At 40.2% G+C, this 19,741-nt stretch overlaps 2 protein-coding genes across 4 annotated transcripts in view; one reads left to right on the plus strand and one right to left on the minus strand.

Annotated features, from left to right (window-relative positions):
• The window catches only part of LOC144214928 (TBC1 domain family member 20), a 31,529-nt gene extending 15,245 nt beyond the window's left edge, over window positions 1–16,284 (plus strand). For 2 of the 3 annotated variants that reach the window (XM_077743669.1, XM_077743668.1), the window contains exon 11: window positions 15,837–16,284. In XM_077743669.1, the coding sequence (XP_077599795.1) occupies window positions 15,837–16,066 (230 nt within the window). In that variant the 3' untranslated portion in view covers window positions 16,067–16,284. The remainder of the gene's footprint in view (window positions 1–15,836) is intronic. The other variant, XM_077743666.1, reaches the window with a different exon arrangement.
• Window positions 13,369–17,423, minus strand: LOC144214933 (transcriptional repressor scratch 1-like). The gene is made up of 2 exons (XM_077743674.1): window positions 16,820–17,423; window positions 13,369–14,212 (listed from the first exon to the last, which is right to left on the minus strand). Exons 1-2 carry the CDS (start codon window positions 16,938–16,940, stop codon window positions 13,419–13,421), a joined length of 915 nt encoding a protein of 304 aa, XP_077599800.1. The 5' UTR covers window positions 16,941–17,423; the 3' UTR covers window positions 13,369–13,418.
• Window positions 17,424–19,741: the final 2,318 nt, after the last annotated feature.

The following is a 19,741-nucleotide window of genomic DNA, read 5'->3' on the forward strand; positions in this document are numbered from 1 at the left end:
ACTTTCATGCTACACTGAGCTCCTTTTTAGTAGTTTGCATGCAGGTCCAATAAGGGGAAGAAAATCAACATTTCAGGCCTAGAAAATGGAATTTGCAACTGTCAATTGTAAGAATATCAACAGTAATGTTGATACCCACTCATCAAATGTGTAATATTCTATATTTATATATGTTAGGAAAATTATTAAATGACTTTAAGTCAAGTTTAGCCATGTAAGAGTTGACTGTAAATTAGAGTATTCCACTTTTTGGCATCATTTAACTTTATTCCACTTGATTCAATAGAATTTCACATTACATATTCCACATTTTATTGCACTATTCCACATCAACTGTTTATCTAATATTACTCCACTTTCTTAAACATGTTAATTGTTTAAGCCTATTTCACTTTATTTAACACTATTAAAAACATTCCACTTTGAAAATCATTCATTTATTTACCAGAATTTCAATTCAGGCATTCCTTATTCCACATCATTTTACAGTATTGTACATCCTTCAACATTTCTTGTTGTCGTTTAAGATTATTATACAGAATTTCCTATCATGCATTATTCCACACCATTTTACAACATTCCCATTTTTATTTTGCATCATTTATCAGTATATTCGGGCGGCCCGGCGGCTGAGTGCTTAGCGCGTCGGCATCACAGTGGGGGGGACCTGGGTTCAAATCCAGGTCGCTGTGGAGTTTGCATGTTCTGCCCGGTATTGCGTGGGTTTTCTCTGGGTACTCCATTTTCTCCCGCATTTCAAAGACATGAACGGTAGGCTAGTTGGACAACTATCCTCCACATATTAGTATGAGCTTGATTGGTTGTTTGTCTCTTTGTGCCTCTGTTGGGTTAAGCTCCAGCACCCCCTGCGACCCTAGTGGAAAAAATAGTGGTTCAGAAAATGAGATAACAGCATTTCTTGTAGAGTATTACAAAATATTCCATTATTCATTCATTTATTGCAATTCTACAACACACTTTATTCCACATCATTTTGCAGCATCCACAACATGCAACTGTCCTTGTATTTGTCACTTTATTCAAAATCATATTCCATTCACATGCATTTCCTAAATAGAAAACAGCATTTTTTAGTTGAAAAATGGCATCACATAGTTTGACATAGAATCCAGCAGTCCAAGAAGCTGTGCAGGAGAGAAGAGAAGAGTGCGCCAGAGAGCCAATGGCGGGCGGGCGACTCAGCTTGCTTATCTCCGCAGCCAGACTTTTGCAAGGTCACACTGCGGTCTGCAGCCTGCACAAGATGCCTTCTTGGAGGGAAACTAATTGCTACAGCCCACATTCATTCATTCTCTGAACCGCTTATCCTCACAAGGGTCAGGGAGGGTGCTGGAGTCTATCCCAGCTAACTATGGGTACTAGGCAGGGCACATCGCGGAAGCCAGTGGCAGTAGCTCTGTCCACTCTTATTTGTTTTATAGCCAGCCCCTCTATCTTTTTTTAAATGACATTTTAATATTTCTTAATACATTCCTTTTTACTTGACTTTGTAGTACTTTATACTTTTTACTTTAATGATGAGTGATGAGTATGTTAATAGTCCTTTTTTTCTGTTTATATTTCATAGTACGCTTAACGGATGCACTTTTTTATATGTATCCTATCTTGTGCTGACCCGGCCCATCTGTCAAATTTTTTAAGTCAATGTGGCCTGGCATACGGACAGTGGAGTACCCAGGGAAAACCCGCAGAACATGCACCTGGTATCAAACCCTCAATCTCAGAACTGTCACATGCTAACCACTCACCCACATCTAATAGTTTATAGTTTAGCAAAAATGTTTGTGATTAGCTCTGGGAAATGGGGGGCAACACTCTAACGCAAACGCTCCAACGTGGACCCCCTGCTGATTCAGAGCTGGCTTTTCTTACTTTTATTGTCTTTTTCAAGGCAGACTTTTTCGTTGTAGCGTTGCCTTTGGATCTCATTAGATCCAGTTGCGAGTGTGCAGTGGCTAATTACACTAAATGTCTCACGGGTCGTTTCTTAGCAGCTTGTGGGCGCAAACAACTTCCACCCTCAACATATGGAGGAAAAACCTCGGACCCAATTACTCTGAAATTCAACTTTTCAATCAAGTTTCTTCCAGATGCTCACCGAGGTTTAAAGCGCCACATTAGTCTGCCATAGAAACACAACAGCGTACCAATATGGGCGCTTTGTCGTCGCGGTCACTCGGCGTCGCCGCGTGATTCGACGTTGTTGACGCTGTGGAATTCACGTGGCGCCGTGTAGCACAATCAATTACACGGCTAGATGCTCCCAATTAGACGAGGCCGATCAATGTCAGCCAAGATCACTCGGCTAATCTCGCACGTGCGACGCATGGCGGAGATGATTTGATAATTAAATCAATCTTAACAAGTAGAGCCGCACTAATGAAGCTCTGATTGCAGATGAAATTCATCTTTGTCTCAGCGTTTGCTTTGGATTTCGTCAATCTATAAATATGGTTGAAATTATGTTCTGGTATTTAACATGGTCGTGGATGTCTTTGCTATTTGTGGCAGCCATTGATTTAGACTGCAAACTTTATAGCGAATGTTTCTGAGGTGAGGGTTTATTTGTGAATTCATCTGAAATTATCTTCTGGACAATATTCTGTTTTTGCTTTAACTTTTTTCTCCAGTGTTTATGTCACCACTATGTCAAGTAGTTAAATTTGATCAATTGTTGCAAAACAACCTTTTGTAGTTTCACAGTGAAGCGTTTTTTTGGTAATTAGTAGTTCATTTAAAAATAAACTAGCATGTGACATCACTCTGTGCCAAATCTGGCCGCCTGGCCAACAGCAAGATGAGATGAAAACTGCATTTTTACGTTTTTTTTGGGTTGTATTTCCAAAATACAAAGACAGGGATAGAGAACTTATGGCTTACGAGCCATATGTGGTTATTTTGAAGGGTGCCTATGGCTCTCTGCTAACCTGGAAGCTAAAATGCACTTTTGTTGATTAGCAAAACTGTAATCATGTTGTTAAAATAACCCATTTGGGGCATTTCATGGCACACATTTTTGGGCCAAATTCCTGACAAAGTTGATATTTGACGTAAGCAAATATGCAATTTGTCAGACACCAAAATAGTCACGTATTAAAATACTTTTCTCTCCCTACGGCACGCGCTCATGGAGCACTGGTGACAGTTTGATTAAGCCTTTAGAGATGAAGTCACTGCGTTGCGTGGCCAAGCTTAAACTCAGCAGGGTGCCACCATAGAAATGTGCTTGCCAGATTTAATTGCTAATCACCAACGTGTGTGCCTTTTGCTTCCTTATTTCTGCCTGAAAAAGACGAGAGGAAAGTGTAAGGGAAAAATAGAAGGAAAAAAAATTATTAACACGATCCGTCACCCCGACAATGCCATGATTAATGCGGCGGTCCATCGCCATAGCGATTCAACGGGAATAATGTAAAGGGAGATGAGGATGGACAAGAGTGAGTAACAATAGAACGGAAAGAGGAAATGAAGCCAATTTGCTATAAAAGAATAATGCGTTGTTGATATAAAAAAGGACAGAGAAGCGAAAAAGAAACAAATCAACAAGTTTTTTTTCGCCACGGACGAAAATAGACGTCCAATCCAGACAAGTAAAAATGCTTTATTATTCTTGTTCAACAGTGCGTGCATTCAAAAGCCTTGTCTTGTCCTTCGGAGATGATACAACACTTGCTGTCTCATTAAATGGCAAGTAGTGATGTCATCAGTCTTATTTCCTACCCAAGCGTGGGTCATTAGAGAAGGCGATTGCTGTGGAAATTGCGAGAAATGCCGCGGAAGTAATTGAATTGTTTCGGAAAAATGGATTTGGAACCAGTCGGACATTTTTTTTTTACAGTAGAGACATTTGGTCGTGTGGCTTATTTTGGCATTGGGATAAAAAAAATGAGTAAATTCCCTCCTACCCTGTCCTCCTGCCCTTGTCTGGTCATTTTAGCTGTTAAAGTCTTTTCCGACGTGACGGAAACGAGGAGTGCTCTCGTCAGCGTGTGTGTGTGTGTGTGTGTGTGTGTGTGTGTGTGTGTGATGACCCACTTTGTCCGCCATGCAGCAACAGAGTGGGTAGTGCATTTTTTAATAGCAACAGTCTACTTTTGAGATGCCTCCGTGTGTGTTCAAGTGAGCAACTGGGGCCAACAATTTTCACAAATAGTGGCTAAGAGGGATCTAAACAACTACAGGGGATAGAGGGGGTTTATAGGGGGGGGGGGTAGAATAATAACATCCAGTTTAAAAATTGCTGACTTCCATAGTTTAGCTGGGCCTATGACTAATACTCTATAGTGCAATGTATTTATGTATATTTTTTTTCATTCTCTCCACTTATTATTATTTTTTAGGCTTACAGTTAGACAAAAAAACTAAATGTTACATTAACAGGTACCTGAATTAGCCTGTTGCTCACACTGTAAAACATGTCATTAAAAAAAATAGGGGGATTTGTTGCATATGCTTTTGATTTCCAATTTTTCTTTGCTCAGTCGCCCCATTTAAGAACTAAACCTTGCTATTCTGGGTACGCCTCGCACAATCATCTGCACCAGTAATGGCAATATCATGTATATTCCATGAGAGATAAAAGCAGAGAGGCATCTACAATAAGTGCAGTGTGCATTCTGTTGAGTGTCTATGTGAGCCTAAGATGGCAAATGGTTTCCCTTTAATAAAGCGCCGTTCCGCTTTTCAGCACACAAACGTGAGCATGATAAACAAGTCGAGATGGAAGAAGTGTAATTTCAAAGCCTTACATCATTCATCTTTCCCGTATGAACTTCTTATTTTTCCGATGCTTGTAATAATAGACGCGCTTGTTTTTATGCAGATGTTTTATAGTGTTTACAGCGATGGGTAATGTATGTTTACATGTTGGAATACATCATCAGAAAATAGATGAGTTTAAATGATGTCAAACAAAAGTCATATAGACATGGACAAAGCTTAATAACTTCATTTAGTTTTGTATGAGTGAAAAAAGTAGTACTGTTTTTTTTTTATAATAGAAAGTGACATTTCTGGAGAAAATGGCATCAACTTTTAGTAAAAAAAGTCCTTATTCGAATTGTAATGAACTTGTTACTTTGAAACTAGCCATAAGAAGTTTGTGTACATGATAATTGACAACAATTTAAGAAAAAAAGTAAAGTATAAGCTCGCATGAATGACTTAAACTGAATAACCAACTCGAGGCCACAATCGAAATCACCTTTAATGTCACCATCATTGCCACAACTTCCTATTTTGAAGCCAATTACGTCCCACCACTCCAATCGTGTGTTTGCCACCTTTTGTGTGCGCTCTTGTGATGTGTGAGTAATGACGCCCCCTTCTGAATTTTGCTGTCCGGGTAAATTACTCAACACTTTCTCATATGGGTCCCTCCCGGGACGTCGGCAATACTCTCTGAAAAAGCCCGGCGAGCTTATTACAGCCGCGGCTTTATTGATCAACACCCACAAACGTAGTGGCGTACTTGCACTTTGCTCCCTTGGAGACGTAACACCTGCAACAGCGAGACACACCCACGCCGGAATGCCGATATGAGATTTTTTTTTTTTACCCGTGTGTGGACTTGCTACGCAAACACACACACACACACACTACCAGGCATTGTGGCTCATTAAGGGCTCTCTTCGCACTGTGTCCTGTAAGCACTTTGGTTCCCCGGCGGGGCGCTAATATACTGCTGCGTTTCCATCGCGTGTCGTGGCGTCAGCTCTTTTGTGGCCGTTAAAGCCGCAGTTACGCTTTGCGGCGGGCCCGGGGAGCGTTTGCCGGCCGGCCGGCCGCTCGGCTCGGGGAGGCCACTGCCACCACCGACGTGCCACACGTGCCTTTCGCCGAAAATTTGGATACCGTGACCAAAAAGTTTCTGTTTTATCAAAGGCAGATATTCTACTTAGTGCCATATTTTTTGTAAATCGCGCATTCAATGATTGGCCTATCTTAGAAATTATATGATGTTGTAGTAGTGGGGGATTGTGTTATTAATCCACTTATGGGGTAGTAGTGGGTTGTGTTGTAGATTCAATAGATAGAGCTGTAGTAGTAGTAGTAATAGTAGTAGTAGTGATAGTGGGTTGTGTTATACCAGATCCAATAGATGGAGATGTAGTAGTAGTAATAGTAGGAGTAGTGGGTTCTGTCATACTAGATTCACTAGATGTAGTAGTAGTAGTAGTAGTTGTAGTGGGTTATGTTCTACTAGATCCAATAGATGGAGATGTAGTAGTACATAGTGGGTTTTGCTATAGATCTACTAGATGAAGCTGTTGTAGTAGTAGTAGTGGGTTGTGTTATAAATCCAATGAGTAGATGGAGCTGTAGTAGTAGTAGTGGGTTGTCTTTTAGATCCTCCAGATGGAACTGTAGTAGTAGTAGTAGTTTTGGTAGGGATTCATTTTTAGTGGTGGTTATAAATCGAAGAGTGGTTTCGACCGCCCTGCAACCTGTTGAGAAATTGTTTGTTTTGTAAGACGTGAAACTTCAGTTTACTTCTTACAGAAAAAATATAGTAATCAAGAAGTGTATTGTGTGTGTGTGTGTGTGTGTGTTTGAGTACAATTCATTAGAGTGATATTGATCTGGTCAAAGTCTCTTGGAGGGCTGCGGCTGCTTGCCGCTGTCCTTCCGAGACCGGGACGCCGCTTTTGATTTATGATGACTCCTCAGGATTTTTTGATTTATCTCATGCCTCGGGAGTGCTGGGGTTATGTTGTATTGAAAGGGGGGGGGGGGATAATGACTGTGCATTTTGTTCTTAGGCTAATTAAAGCGGCAATGAACCACGAAACAGCAGACTAATGAATGAACTTGTGCAGTAAAAGTCATGAGGACCATGAAATTGACCACCAAGTCATCCATTTTGCTTCGCCGCTGACCGCCATTTTGTCAGAAGTTTCAGGGCTTTAATTTATGGGAAAGCTTATGAATATTTAGTTTGTGGATTTTAATTCAATCAAATTTGTTGCCGGACCTGGGATCGAACCCTCGACCCCAGAACTGTGAGGCCCATGGGTTAACCACTTGTACTAAGACATAACTCCCCAAAATACTAAAAGGTGGCCATGAATAACTGGGCCATAAATCGGGAAAAACGGCGATCAGCTGAGCGAGCGTCCCTCACTCATTACTTTGACGTGTTGTGTGTGTGCGTGCGGCGTTAATAAGATTTTAACATTCATGAATCACCGACAGGAGAGGGCGGAGAGGAAGAAGCGCGATATGACCGCGCACCGTAATGAAGATGTATGTCGCCAATAAACGTTGGGCCTTGTGTGCCGTGTAATCGGCTGTTGTCGGGCTCGTGCGTACGCGGGGACGTTGGAGCAGAACTCTGGTGCATCTGTGGAGCCTTGATGTACGCCAGACCAATCAAAAGGCTCATACTTGTCGCCCGCACTTTTGTCAAACGCCGTGTGATCACAGTTCGCCGCTTTTAAAGTGCCACGCCAGTTTAATGGCTTTTAGAAATGCATGTGGAAATATGGATTTCGGCTTTCAAAGTAGTAATGCGGGCCTGTCGGAAAAAAAAAATCACAAAACTGGATTTTCTTTTAGCTGATGATATTTTCTATAGCGTTTTTTTGGAATGCTTCTTAGATATTGTTGTTATCTTGACTTTTTCAAAAGTTTGAACTGTATATTATTTGAAAAAAAGCCCAAAAGTTTCTCCTCCAAACTCTTTGTTTTTTTTCTCAGCTCCTCTGAGAGTTGTTTTCTTGTCTGAAAAATGGCCCAACTTGTCCTTCATGCTCTTTTTCCTCTTGATCAACCACACGTTGCTCCAAACGTAGCTCAAGTGGAACATCAAGTCCTTGAAAGTCACCGTTCAAACTCCCCAATGAGTACACCCCTACCCCCTCCCACGCCACACGATCAATGCCCCCCTGTCCCCCGTCGGACGTCTCCTGGCTGATTCCGTCCGACAGCCGGCGACGCACGATTAGGCGAAATAATACGCCGGGCGTCGCGCCGGACGGTATCGATTGCGCAGGCCCGGCCGTTGTGCGAGGAGGACGGATGGAGCTTCTCTAATGGAAGCTGGAACATGATCTCATAAAAGAAAGTAGGAAACACACCCTCAATCACCCTGTTGCAATGTTGCAAGGTCTTGTGAAAATATACTTTCGACCCCGTAATTTAAGGCGGCCTACAGGTAACAGGTTATCTTAATCTAATGTATTTTCTTAACATTGAATACTTTTAATCAACAAATTGTAGTTTGTAAAATATATGTATATTTACATATGTACATATGTATATATATGTGGTACATATGTATATATGTGGTACATATGTACATATGTATATATGTGGTACATATGTACATATGTATATATGTGGTACATATGTACATATGTATATATGTGGTACATATGTACATATGTATATATGTGGTACATATGTATATATGTGGTACATATGTACATATGTAGTACATATGTACATATGTAGTACATATGTACATATGTACTACATACGTACATATGTACAACATGTGTATATGTAGTACATAAGTACATATGTAGTACATATGTATATATGTAGTACATATGTACATATGTAGTACATATGTGCATATGTAGTACATATGTATATATGTAGTACATATGTACATATGTAGTACATATGTGCATATGTACTACATATGTACTTATGTACTACATATACACATATGTACTACATATACACATATGTACTACATATGTAGTACATATGTACATGTGTACATATGTAGTACATATGTACATGTGTACATATGTAGTACATATGTACATATGTAATACATATGTACATATGTAGTACATATGTACATATGTACTACATATGTATTTCAACCACAAAAATGTGCCCCACTCAAAGGAAAGAAAGTTAACAGTTTTTTGCTTCTGTATTAGTTGACGCTGACACGCATCCCGTAGTCCATAAAACACAACAACTGGAGCAGTCTTGAATTAAAACTACAGGATGTGTGCAGCATATATATGGAGTGATTTGTTCATATTAAGCTCAACAGACTGTTATTTTTTTTTCTTTCTTGCCCCAAGTGACTGCCCGGGGGCCTTGTTTTCTTGCGGCGCAATAAAAGACACATTAGAGCAAAAAGAGAGATAACGCTGAAAGAAAGAAATAATACAAGGCCTAAGGTTATTTTCTCTTTCCATCATGGGGAAAGAAACAAGAATTTTTTTTTCATGTGTGAGCGTGAGAAGTAGGCGGAAAGACGATCACACCCGCTAATAGCTGATACAAGAAATTTGGTACTATACACAAAATCTATGGTTTGCCCTACAAAATTTGCCTAGCAACAGAAGGACGTACGCGGTTTTTTTCCCTTGCAATATTAAAACTAGAGACGTCCCCAATCTGATTTCATATGAGGTTTTGTAACTTGGATTTTTATTGTATGTTGAAGAATTTGTAAGTACATGTATCACTATACTTTATAGTATGATTTTAGTTAGTTTAATGTTTATTGACTTATACTCTGGTGCAATGTATATTTTGCATGCTTTGGCTAGTTTGACTTGTTGGAAAAATACTATTTACAAAAATACTTATTGTACATGGATAATATTCATTTGATCTTGATTGTAAAACCCGAAACTTGACGGGTCGCCACTCACTGACACCTGAGAAACAAGTGATGAATGGATGTTTAAAGGCGAGGGTATCATTCCTTGTTCCTTCTTTGCAAAAGTCTTCTCCATGGGGGGACGTTCATGGCGTGCGCCTCCCTTGACAAAACAGGAGGTCAAAGCGCTGCCACTCACGCTGATGTAAAAAAGGAGAGCGGAATAAGAAAGGAAGCGCTTGACGAGAATCCAAATGAACGTGCGCTAGACACACTGTCAAACTGGGCTGCTGTGTGTATTACCAGCTAATTGAAATGCGATGAGGTGTGAAACAAGCCTTTTAAAAGCCTATCACACAGCAGCGTGTGTGCGTACCTGTGAGAGCGTCTGCGTACTACACAACAACGCATTTTGTGTGTTGCCGTTCGCACATAAACAAGCAACAAATGGATGCTAGCAACGTGTTAACTGGTTTTAATTGTCATAACATGACAGCCAATGCAATGGTTTGGTAACAACGTCCAAACTGTTTTGTGATATTACCATGAGTCGTTTGACTTTTGGGTGTCGGGGGCAACCACGTCCAATGTCGTTTTTGCTCTTACTTTGAAAGTTCGGACTTTGTTACACTACGACATGAATGATTTAAGTGGCGAGCGCAGAAGGGAGCGAGCATGAACAATTTAAAGCAGGGGTCAAAAGGTCAAGCGTCGTGGGAGAAACGGGAATTGGCATATTTAAATGTTGCGCGGCAATAAATAAAATATGGTTGGCGTCTTCTTATGCTTCTTCGTCGGCGTACTACAATCAAGGCATTTAATGCATAAGTAAAATGGTTCAAACTTGCATTTTCTCTTGTATAATTGACACTTTAGATACTTTATAAGTATATATCGCAGTAGTTTCGTAGTATTTTACGACTCCCATAATATTACCATCTGAGTTTTGGCATTTAATGCATAAGTAAAACGCTTCAAGTCGCAGTTTTGTTTATTTTTATATGTATAATTGACACATTTGTTCATGCTGCCAGCCCTCCCAGTTCAAATGAATTGAACATCTAATGAAATTTCACACAAAAAATGAAAGTGAAGTCGTAGTTTTCTCATAATATTCTATATTACCTTTACTCTCTTATGCTATATTCCTACCTAATATTTAGACCTTGGCTGATCATTTTGATATAGTGTACTTTTAATGTATAAAAACTGCTCATAAAATGTAGTATATTCTCATATTGAGTGTAATAGATAAAAGGTAATTAAAAAATCACTATATTTTTAAAGTAAAAATAGAAAACCCTTTATGTGTAATTTCTACATATATACGTATATATTACTACAGAATATATATATGTGGTATATAGGTGGTAGTGTGGAGATGCTTTAATAACCAAAGCGTGTTTTATGTTGAAACTATCTTTTATTATTAATAAGGAAGTGAAAGAAAGGGAGAGAAAATGCCCAGTGTTGTTGTCTTTTTGTGCTTTCCAATGGAGGTCCCCGGATATATACTAACGCCCCTCTCAGAGGAAGTGGGAAGCTCTGGAGAAAAAAAAATCATCCTCATCATCATCATGACTCCTCTATACAGTACAGATCTATAGAAATAATCCATCAGTCCATTCAATGCTTATTTACAAGGCTTGAAAATATTGAATATCTAGAAAAAGTTGCCACCGTTTTGTGTTAAAGTTTATCATCAGTTGGACGTTATCATATTTTCTAGTAGAAAAATCCGACTGCGGTTCTTATCCCTATAAACAAGGCGTCGTCTACCTGAATCTCTAAACGCTTTTGTTGTGCTACTCACGTAAAAAAATGAAACCAAAAAAAAGGAAAAACATAAAAAAAGTTACAATTTGTAAGAGGATCAAGAAGTGCTTTCCATATAAGAATAGTTGAACTAGCTCGAGGCTATCGTAGACTACAGAAGTGTCGTCTAAAAGTGTTTAGTCAGGGCTCTCTGGTGCTGAAACATTGACTGCCAGTGAAATGATTGGTCGCCATTCCAATAAAAATGGCCCAAAATCTTTAATATCACTAAAACGAATTATAGTATTTTGCCCTAACCTTGTTTTTCCCCCCACTATTGACAGTTTTTATAACTTTTCTCTATTTTTTATGTGCCCAATTTGTTTTAACAGCACTTTTACTATCTTTTTTTGTTATGTAGAACTCGTGATTTATCAGAATGAGTGTTTTAAAGTATCATTTTTTATTTTTTTTTTGACATTTCAGCACCAGAGGCTTTAACGGTAGTACTTCTACGTTCTTCTACTTATACGTTTCGAATAATACAAGGCAGGCAGTGCATTAAAAAAGCATGTACAAAAAGGAAAAAAGCCCTCCTGTCCATAACTGTCATGCGTAACGTGTCCATGATCGGTCGCCTCAGCGGAGAAGGCCTCAAATGTATCACAGCATTCTGTTTGTGTGAGTGTGTGTGTGTACATAATGCAAATATATAGATTATATATACTGTTGATATAGCGTCCGTGGTTTGCAAACTCCCTGAAATTTCATCATATTTCATTACTACACATAAAATAACAGAAAATATGACTAAAAAAATCCATTATTGCTTGATCAAATGTGGGAAAACAGAAATAAAACACTGCTTTTTTCGCCAACTAATCAAAATAAGATTCATAAATCTGGCATAGTTGTTATGTTCCCTTTTTGCAAATGATAAATAAGTTAGGGTTTAAATGTTTTGGCATTTTCTACCAAAATATGTCAAGTGGAAAAAGCTTCACATAAAGTGCAAATGAATGGCGTTAAATTAGAAATAAATAAATACATATAACAACACAAAAGTGGAGTACAGTGGGGACACGTTTAAAAAAATCTTTTTACAAAGTCCCTTTAAAAGTTAGAACTTGACATTTTTAATGTCTTTATTAACATTGGGAGCTAACAGATACTGTTTTTATTCTAAATATTGAGTATATTGCCTTAGTATTAATGTGTACTGTGTATAAATTCATGATTTAAAAAAAAATGATGTCAATTTTACAATTACAAGACCCCATTTTGGTCCCGATCCATAGTTTGGGAACCCTCCTTTCAACATAAATAGATTAAAAAAATACCCTGGTGGTTTCCATGTATTGTCCGCTTGACTGGCATTAGTTGGGGTTTGTCATTTTTCCAATGCAGTTTGTGCTTATTCGCGTTAACGAGTGATGAATAACTGACGACCAATCAAACCGGAAGGGTGTGTCAGGGATCGATAGACCCCTGACGGCCTTTCCCAGTCAAACGGATTGGTCGACGACGTCAATGGTAGTTAATGAGTTTTGTGTTCCAGTTCAGCTGTTTGAGACTTTTTTGGATGCATAGTGGTCATTTCTGCTCGTGACTAAGTGGATTTTGTCTTATTTTAAGATGTATTTATGTATGTTTTTACCAATTTAGTCATGTATTTTCTGAGTATGATGACAATTAGGCTTTTGTCGAGTCACTGATGATGACAAAGCCTATATCCGATTATTATTACTATTATGTATGTATTTCTAGTGGCTTTTATGGATTACATCAAGTATTTGGTGAGATCCAGTGTTGTTACCAGTCTGATGAATTGTATAGTTTTTTTTTTAGTATTATCTCGCTATTGGATAAATATGGATCCTAAACACTTGTGGGCGTATTAGGTTTTTCAATTGGCGACATTGTGGCAGAATTGAAAAGCCAAAGTTGGCAATCGTAGCGACCGCCTCTGCCCGACTGAAACTCGAAACCAGATCGAGCGACAGTTACTTCGGAGGAAGGGAGGGCAGTCCCATTTGGAAGACGAATGTCACTTTTCGGGGCACTTGTCTCACTCCCCTAGCGAGCCGACGGGCGAGAAGGCCCCTTTAAAGCAGGCCGACTCGTAGTGCTTGTTCAGGTAGCTCTTGAGCGCAAAAGTCTTGTCGCAGCGTTTGCACTTGTAGTGCTTGAAGGCCGAATGCGTCTGCATGTGCGCGCGCAGGTTGGAGCGATCGGCGAAGGCCTTGCCGCAATGCGCGCAGCCAAAAGGCTTTTCGCCCGTGTGCGAGCGCATGTGACCCTGCAACAGCCACGGGCGGCTGAAGGCCTTGCCGCAAACGTCGCACTTGTGCTTGAGGTCGTGAGTCAGCAGGTGCATGGCCATGGCCGGCATGGACACGTACACCTTGCCGCAAGTCGGGCACTTCTTGGCCATCTTGCTGTCCATGCTGCGGTGCGTCTGCTTGTGGCGACTCAGATTGGACGAGGTGGCGTAGGTCTTGCCGCATTCGCCGCACGAGTGCCTCTGCGGGGTCCCCGGACCCCCCGGCGGCGGGGTCTCGCCGCTCGCCACGTTTTTGCGTCTCGAACGCCCGTCCACGATGAAGAAGGCGTCCACGGCGTAGGCCTCCCCGATGGCGGCGTCCGAGTTGATGTAGCCGCTAGCCGCCGACGAGACCTCGGAGCGGGGGCTGTCCGGTTGGTCCGAGTCGCCGTGGGGGTCGTTGTGGGGGTAGCCGCCGTCGATGCGGCCGTAGATGATGGACGGGCGGGCCGGGGAGGGGGGCGCTTTGGAGATGGGGGGCAGGTCGGGACGTGTCGCCTCCACATAAGGGGACGGGCTCAGGTAATCTCGATCGTAACCTGCAGTGAGGAATAAAGACCACTCATTTATTAATTCAATCTATGTGTCTATCACAAACATTGGTAAACTACTATCTAATCTTATTACATTCCTTTTGACTTGACTTTGTACTTTATACTTTTTACTTAAAGGATGGGTGATGAGTATGTTAGTACTTTAGTCCTTTTTTTCTGTATTTGTTTCATATGTACTGTTAACGGATGCACTTTTTTATATGTATCGTATCTTGTGCTGACCTGGCCCGTCTGTCAAATTTCTTAAATCAAAGAACGCCCCAAATTAAAACCCTCAAATAATATACTTTTTATTCAGATACAGTGATATGAAAACGATCCCATAACATCACTTTGAGTCAATAAAAGCCAGTCTTTTGTGCACTTCCCGAAATGAAAGAGAATCCTTTCCCACATGTAGCTGATTCCACAAGTGCCATTGGCAGAGCGCGCCCAACTGTCTTCTTCTTCCCCGTCAGCACAAAACGGAACTCAAGCGTGGAAGCAATGCGAGCCGACTCGGCAGGATGGACGCCGATCGATAGCTCCTCCATTTCAATTAGCGCACTCTGAGATTCTTTTGCTGGTAATATCATTTCGCCGCTCACTTCGGAGAAAGGCATCCATGTCGGTAATAGCGACGACTGGGGGGCCAAAGACGGCGGGGATCAAGTCCAAGGGTGGAGGTTAAACTGGCTTTTTTTTTGTTTGCAAATCAGACTTAGACTTGACGTTGTGAGTCATGAATATTCCATCATTGCACTTTGGACTCTTTGTGTGTGTGTGTGTTTTGTAGAGCATGAGTAAAATTTGTAAAGATGACCAAGTGTTCATTTTAGCAAAGCGGAAGGTTGAATCATGCAGCCAGATTGTGGGGAAGATGTGCTCAATTTACAGAGGGGAGGGAAACAATGCATAATTCACTTCAAATCATCTTTCTTTGACAACATTTTATGCTTCTATTCGATGAACATTGTACTGCTCCCTGTAGTGCGTGCACATTGAAATTGTAGAATCCTGTTGGTCTGGGACTGTTATGTTTATAGTTGTGAGAGTTGGACATTGAAAAATAGGATGATATTCATGTAAGACTTTTAGACTTTCAGCAAATATTAACTTGACTTTAATGCAAACCTTTGAATGAAAGTTTACTCAACATTATTTCCCCCAAATATCACAATACTTATAGTATAATGTAATGTGTTGAAAATAGTATTATTTGTCTCTAAATCAACGACGTTTAAATTGCTCTGAATGTTTGGGGAAAGTTCCTGAGGTGAGAGTTTACTCAAACATAGTAAAAAGTGTACCTTGAAAATATATAGAACATTCAAAACTAGTTAAAAATGTGTTTTAGGAAGTATTTTAGAAATGAATTGGAATTTATGCTTGCTGACACTTGATATGTTGGGATGCAAATCTTTGAGTGAAAGTTTCTGAGGTTACTCTATTCAAAGCTTGCATCTTTTCTGGGATTTTTATATTTATTTATTTCCCATTGCTAAAGGAAAGCGATTTGAGGGTCTAAAATGCTAAAGTTCATTTGGAAACGCAACAGCAGTAGAATGTTAATGGCTGAGAAAGATGCAAGCATCTTAACGCACACTTGTGTGCTTTGGCCTCCATGTAGGTCGCAGAGTGCTTCTTGAAACGCCGCGCACTCAAGCGTGTGAGCTGCCGGGAAAATATGCCGACTTGACAGAAAGACTGCAGCGGCGGCGTGAGCGCAACAAGCGTCACTTGCTCCAGTCAAAGTCTTGCTATATTTATAACATGGGAGCACAAAAGGTCCGTCATGTTGTTGCTGTCTTCCTCTTTGCTTCCTCATTCTGTCATTGTGAGTACTTCCACTCTTGTTGATTCCCCCACAAGGGGGCAGAAATGTTCCCAAAGCAACCGGTAAAATGCAAAAAAAATCTTTACTATTCAACACCAAGACAAAAAGATTCTTGTTAACTTATTACTTGCTATTGATAAGCGATATATGTACAATTTATGGATTGGCTTTCAATGGCAGACAATGGGTTTGGATGTTGTTGTGAATGTTTTGGAGGTGAGGGTTTATTTCAAAATTTTGAATGTGTTTTAATGGAGTCTAAAATAGAAAATTTTAAGTTAAGCTTTAAGTCTGACTGTGTTTTTTGCATTGTATTGTATTCTTTATAGGAATTTATAATCTTCACTCTATCTACTATTCAAATTTAATACACAAATTTGTCTCTATAATGACCCATAATAATGTTTCTTCAAACCAAAATGGCTGACATCCTTTGCCTTCTACAAGCATGCCCTCTTGAGACCTTTTCTGCGTCTCCTCCTTATAAACTCGACTATTAAATTTCCCATGGCTGAGTGGAAATGTCTCCTTTTTCAGGGCATTCACAGCAAATCAGCAAAATTTGCCACCATGCACAGAATGACGAAAACATTTGCAATTTAGCATCACCTTCTAGCCCCTAAACTTTTATTTCACCTGCACAATTAGAAATGATTTCTTTCCACTTTTCCATTTCTTCCACAACCCACGACATTTGGCGCCTTTTTGACTTTCCTCAGTTTGACCCCCATCCGAACCTACCTAATGCAGCCATCTCCATATTTTAAATAACTCACCTTTATGATGATGGAATCTCAAGCTGAGTTCTCCACGTCGACCATGACAGTAGGAGCTCTCCAGCTCGGCAGCCGAAATGTCATCGAGCTTGACTTTCTTCACCAGAAAAGAGCGAGGCATGATGGCGGTCACGTAGTGGACACTTAGGCACACTCTTATAACTTTACACTCGGGAAAAAAGTTATTTCAAAAGTTTCTCCTCGCCAAAAATATGCAGCAAGAACATTCCAGGAGTGGAAGACACATTTACTCTGAGTTAATTCCTCTCCCCTGTGGAGTATTTCAGGACTGGTCAGCTCCTTCAAGCCTTGTCGTCGCTGTCCCTTCAGCACCACCAAAGCAAAACAAGTCAGCCACATTCCAGTGTGGGAAATAATCGGATGGGTCTCTTTTTTTACCCTGAAAAGTGCAGAGTGGAAGTTCAGCAAGGTCCAAAAGGCGTCCCCCAACGTCCTTGTGTCCTTTTAAGTCCCATTTGGCGCATTATTGCTGCTGTAGAAATGGCTGAAATGCACACATCCTCACGTTCTTCTTCCTCCTCATTCTCCTCTTCTTCATCTGACTTTGCTTGTGTGAAGCTGCGGCGGTTCTCTGGTGCACGAGACCAGCTGTTGCCTTTATATAGGGGAGCGAGATAGGGAGGATGAGGGGGGGAGAGAGAAAGGGAACGTATCAGGTCCAATGGGAGACGGCGTGGAGGGATTTAATGAGCTACTTTGAAAGCGCTCGGCGGCTCGGCGCTGATTTATAAGGCCGTTAAAGGGGAGAAAAAGGGGCTTTGCAAAAAAAAAAAAAAAGAGTGGAATCACTGGGATGAAAGAAAAATGGCCACACTGAAAATGAGGCAAATTAGAAATAAGTGATGAATAAATGTATGACGGTGAAGGATGAGAACCACGTTGAAAAGAGACATTTATATGACACAAGTCATCTTTTGCATTGTACATTATTTGAATATAAATACAAGTAATGCGTATATTTAGAATTTAGAAAGTATTTTTGAATTCAATTGTTTGGTATTTGTGTGTAATATAAAACTTAATTTGAAGTCAACAAGAAATAAAATGTTAACTTTAAGGAAAGAAAATCAAGCATTAAAAATTGTATAAAATAGAAACAAATACACTTGATTCATATTTACGAAAAAATCTATTTGAATGTCACTTTAAAAATATAAAGATGATGATTCAATGGCAACTTTCTGCACATTTTCGCTTTAAAAATGACTGCAAAGAACGTTACTCAGCAGCAATGCATTGTTTTGGATGTTTACACTCAAAGTGACTTTCCCCTGCAGCCATACACACACACACACACACACACACACACACACTCAGAGACACACACACAGCCCTACCCCCTCATTCATGCTGATGCAGAGAGGCTTGATGACGGCGTGTGTGATGTAATCTGGTGACGCTTGCGCTTTATATAAGATCCACTCGCTAAAGTCCTTGGCTTTCATTTTCAAATTCATTCCCTTTTCAAAATCACACATCCTTTTTCTCCCCTAGGAATAGCAAAACATGGCTACCAAACAAACAGATATGAAATAATATTTGTCAGTCGGATCGATCTCGCGCGCTCAGCCGGCAGGAAACGCTAAAAATAATTCCCTCCTTGTTGTGATTTTTCCTGCTGAGCTCAGCATTGTTTGTCTACTCTGTGCGCGGACATGTGGAGTTCTATTAGCATAATAATAGACTTGAAATCAGTGGCATGCACGTGTATTCGTGTGTGTGTGTGTGTGTGTGTAATTGTGTGTGTGTAAAATGCTCTCAGGAAACACCATAGACAGGAGGTTGTTGACTTTTCATTTCTGTCTCTTTAAAGAACCGTCCAAATGAGTTAGACCCCCACTTAAATGGAAAAATGACTTTACATTGCAAGCTAACTCCAGTCAAATAAGCAGAAGGGGGGGGGGGGGGGCTTCCAAAGGACAAAGACAAGGTCAATGCGGGTTATGGAAGGATTCCCTTATAGAAAATAATGGGAATAAGCCATTTCAAGGTCAGGGAAAAGTCCCAGTTGATTATTCTTAAAGACGCAGTAACTTTAGAGTAAGATGTATACATGGAGCAAAGTTAGTTTTTTTTCCTCCAGTGTATTATTTGTGCAATTGCTGTGCAATTTATTATTACATACTTTGTGCTATTGTTTTTCTGAAACATATTTTGCATGAAAACAAGTGCATTTTCCTTAAGTGAATGAAATGCATTGATTAACCAGTTTCAGTCAATTTACTTTAATCCCTATGCTTTGGAGTAAATTCTTACCTCAGAAACATTCACACTAAGCTTTGCATTCCCAACTCTGCCACTGACATTGAGAGACGTCCAATCCGTTTTGACTGTGAAGGTTGGCAGCGGATTGGACACCTTTGGAGGTCATTGGCTTTGAAATGGAAAGTGCAAAATGGCAGTTAAAAAAGACAAGACAGGACGAGTCATTGGATCCATATGCGCAATGTATGAATATGTATGCGCAATGTATGCGCGACCAGGGTGGCCATTAATATGTATTGTTTGGTAATGAGGCGAGTGGGGCACATCAGATGGGTCCTTCCTTAACTACTCACATGTGGCTCATTACGGAGGAGACATTGCAGAGCACCTGACACCTTGGAACCCCCACCCACCCCCAGCCCTTCCCCGAAAACAAAAAAAATGACCACAATATGATGACATTTAATCAACGTACAAATCATAACGTAACTTTAAACTGTCAGCAACTTGTATATAAGAAATCAGTAATGGAGTGATGGGGGGGGGGGGGGGGGGTCCAATTGCTTTCCTCTATATTTGAATGAATGAATCATATAGACATAACATAATGAACTGAATACACAATGTAAACTATCATTCTACTTTGATTTGTTTTTTTTTTTACCCTTTGATTACAATTATTAGTTCTTCTCAATT

This window comes from Stigmatopora nigra, chromosome 21 (assembly GCF_051989575.1).
Source record: "Stigmatopora nigra isolate UIUO_SnigA chromosome 21, RoL_Snig_1.1, whole genome shotgun sequence".
Classification (NCBI taxonomy): Eukaryota; Metazoa; Chordata; class Actinopteri; order Syngnathiformes; family Syngnathidae; genus Stigmatopora; species Stigmatopora nigra.

Bases quoted from the DNA above. Each gene is read 5' to 3' on its own strand.
- LOC144214933 (XM_077743674.1), bottom strand. From the start codon at position 16,940: ATGCCTCGCTCTTTTCTGGTGAAGAAAGTCAAGCTCGATGACATTTCG. The intron at 14,213-16,819 runs GTGAGTTATTTA...TCCTCACTGCAG, and splicing joins GAGATTCCATCATCATAAAG to GTTACGATCGAGATTACCTG.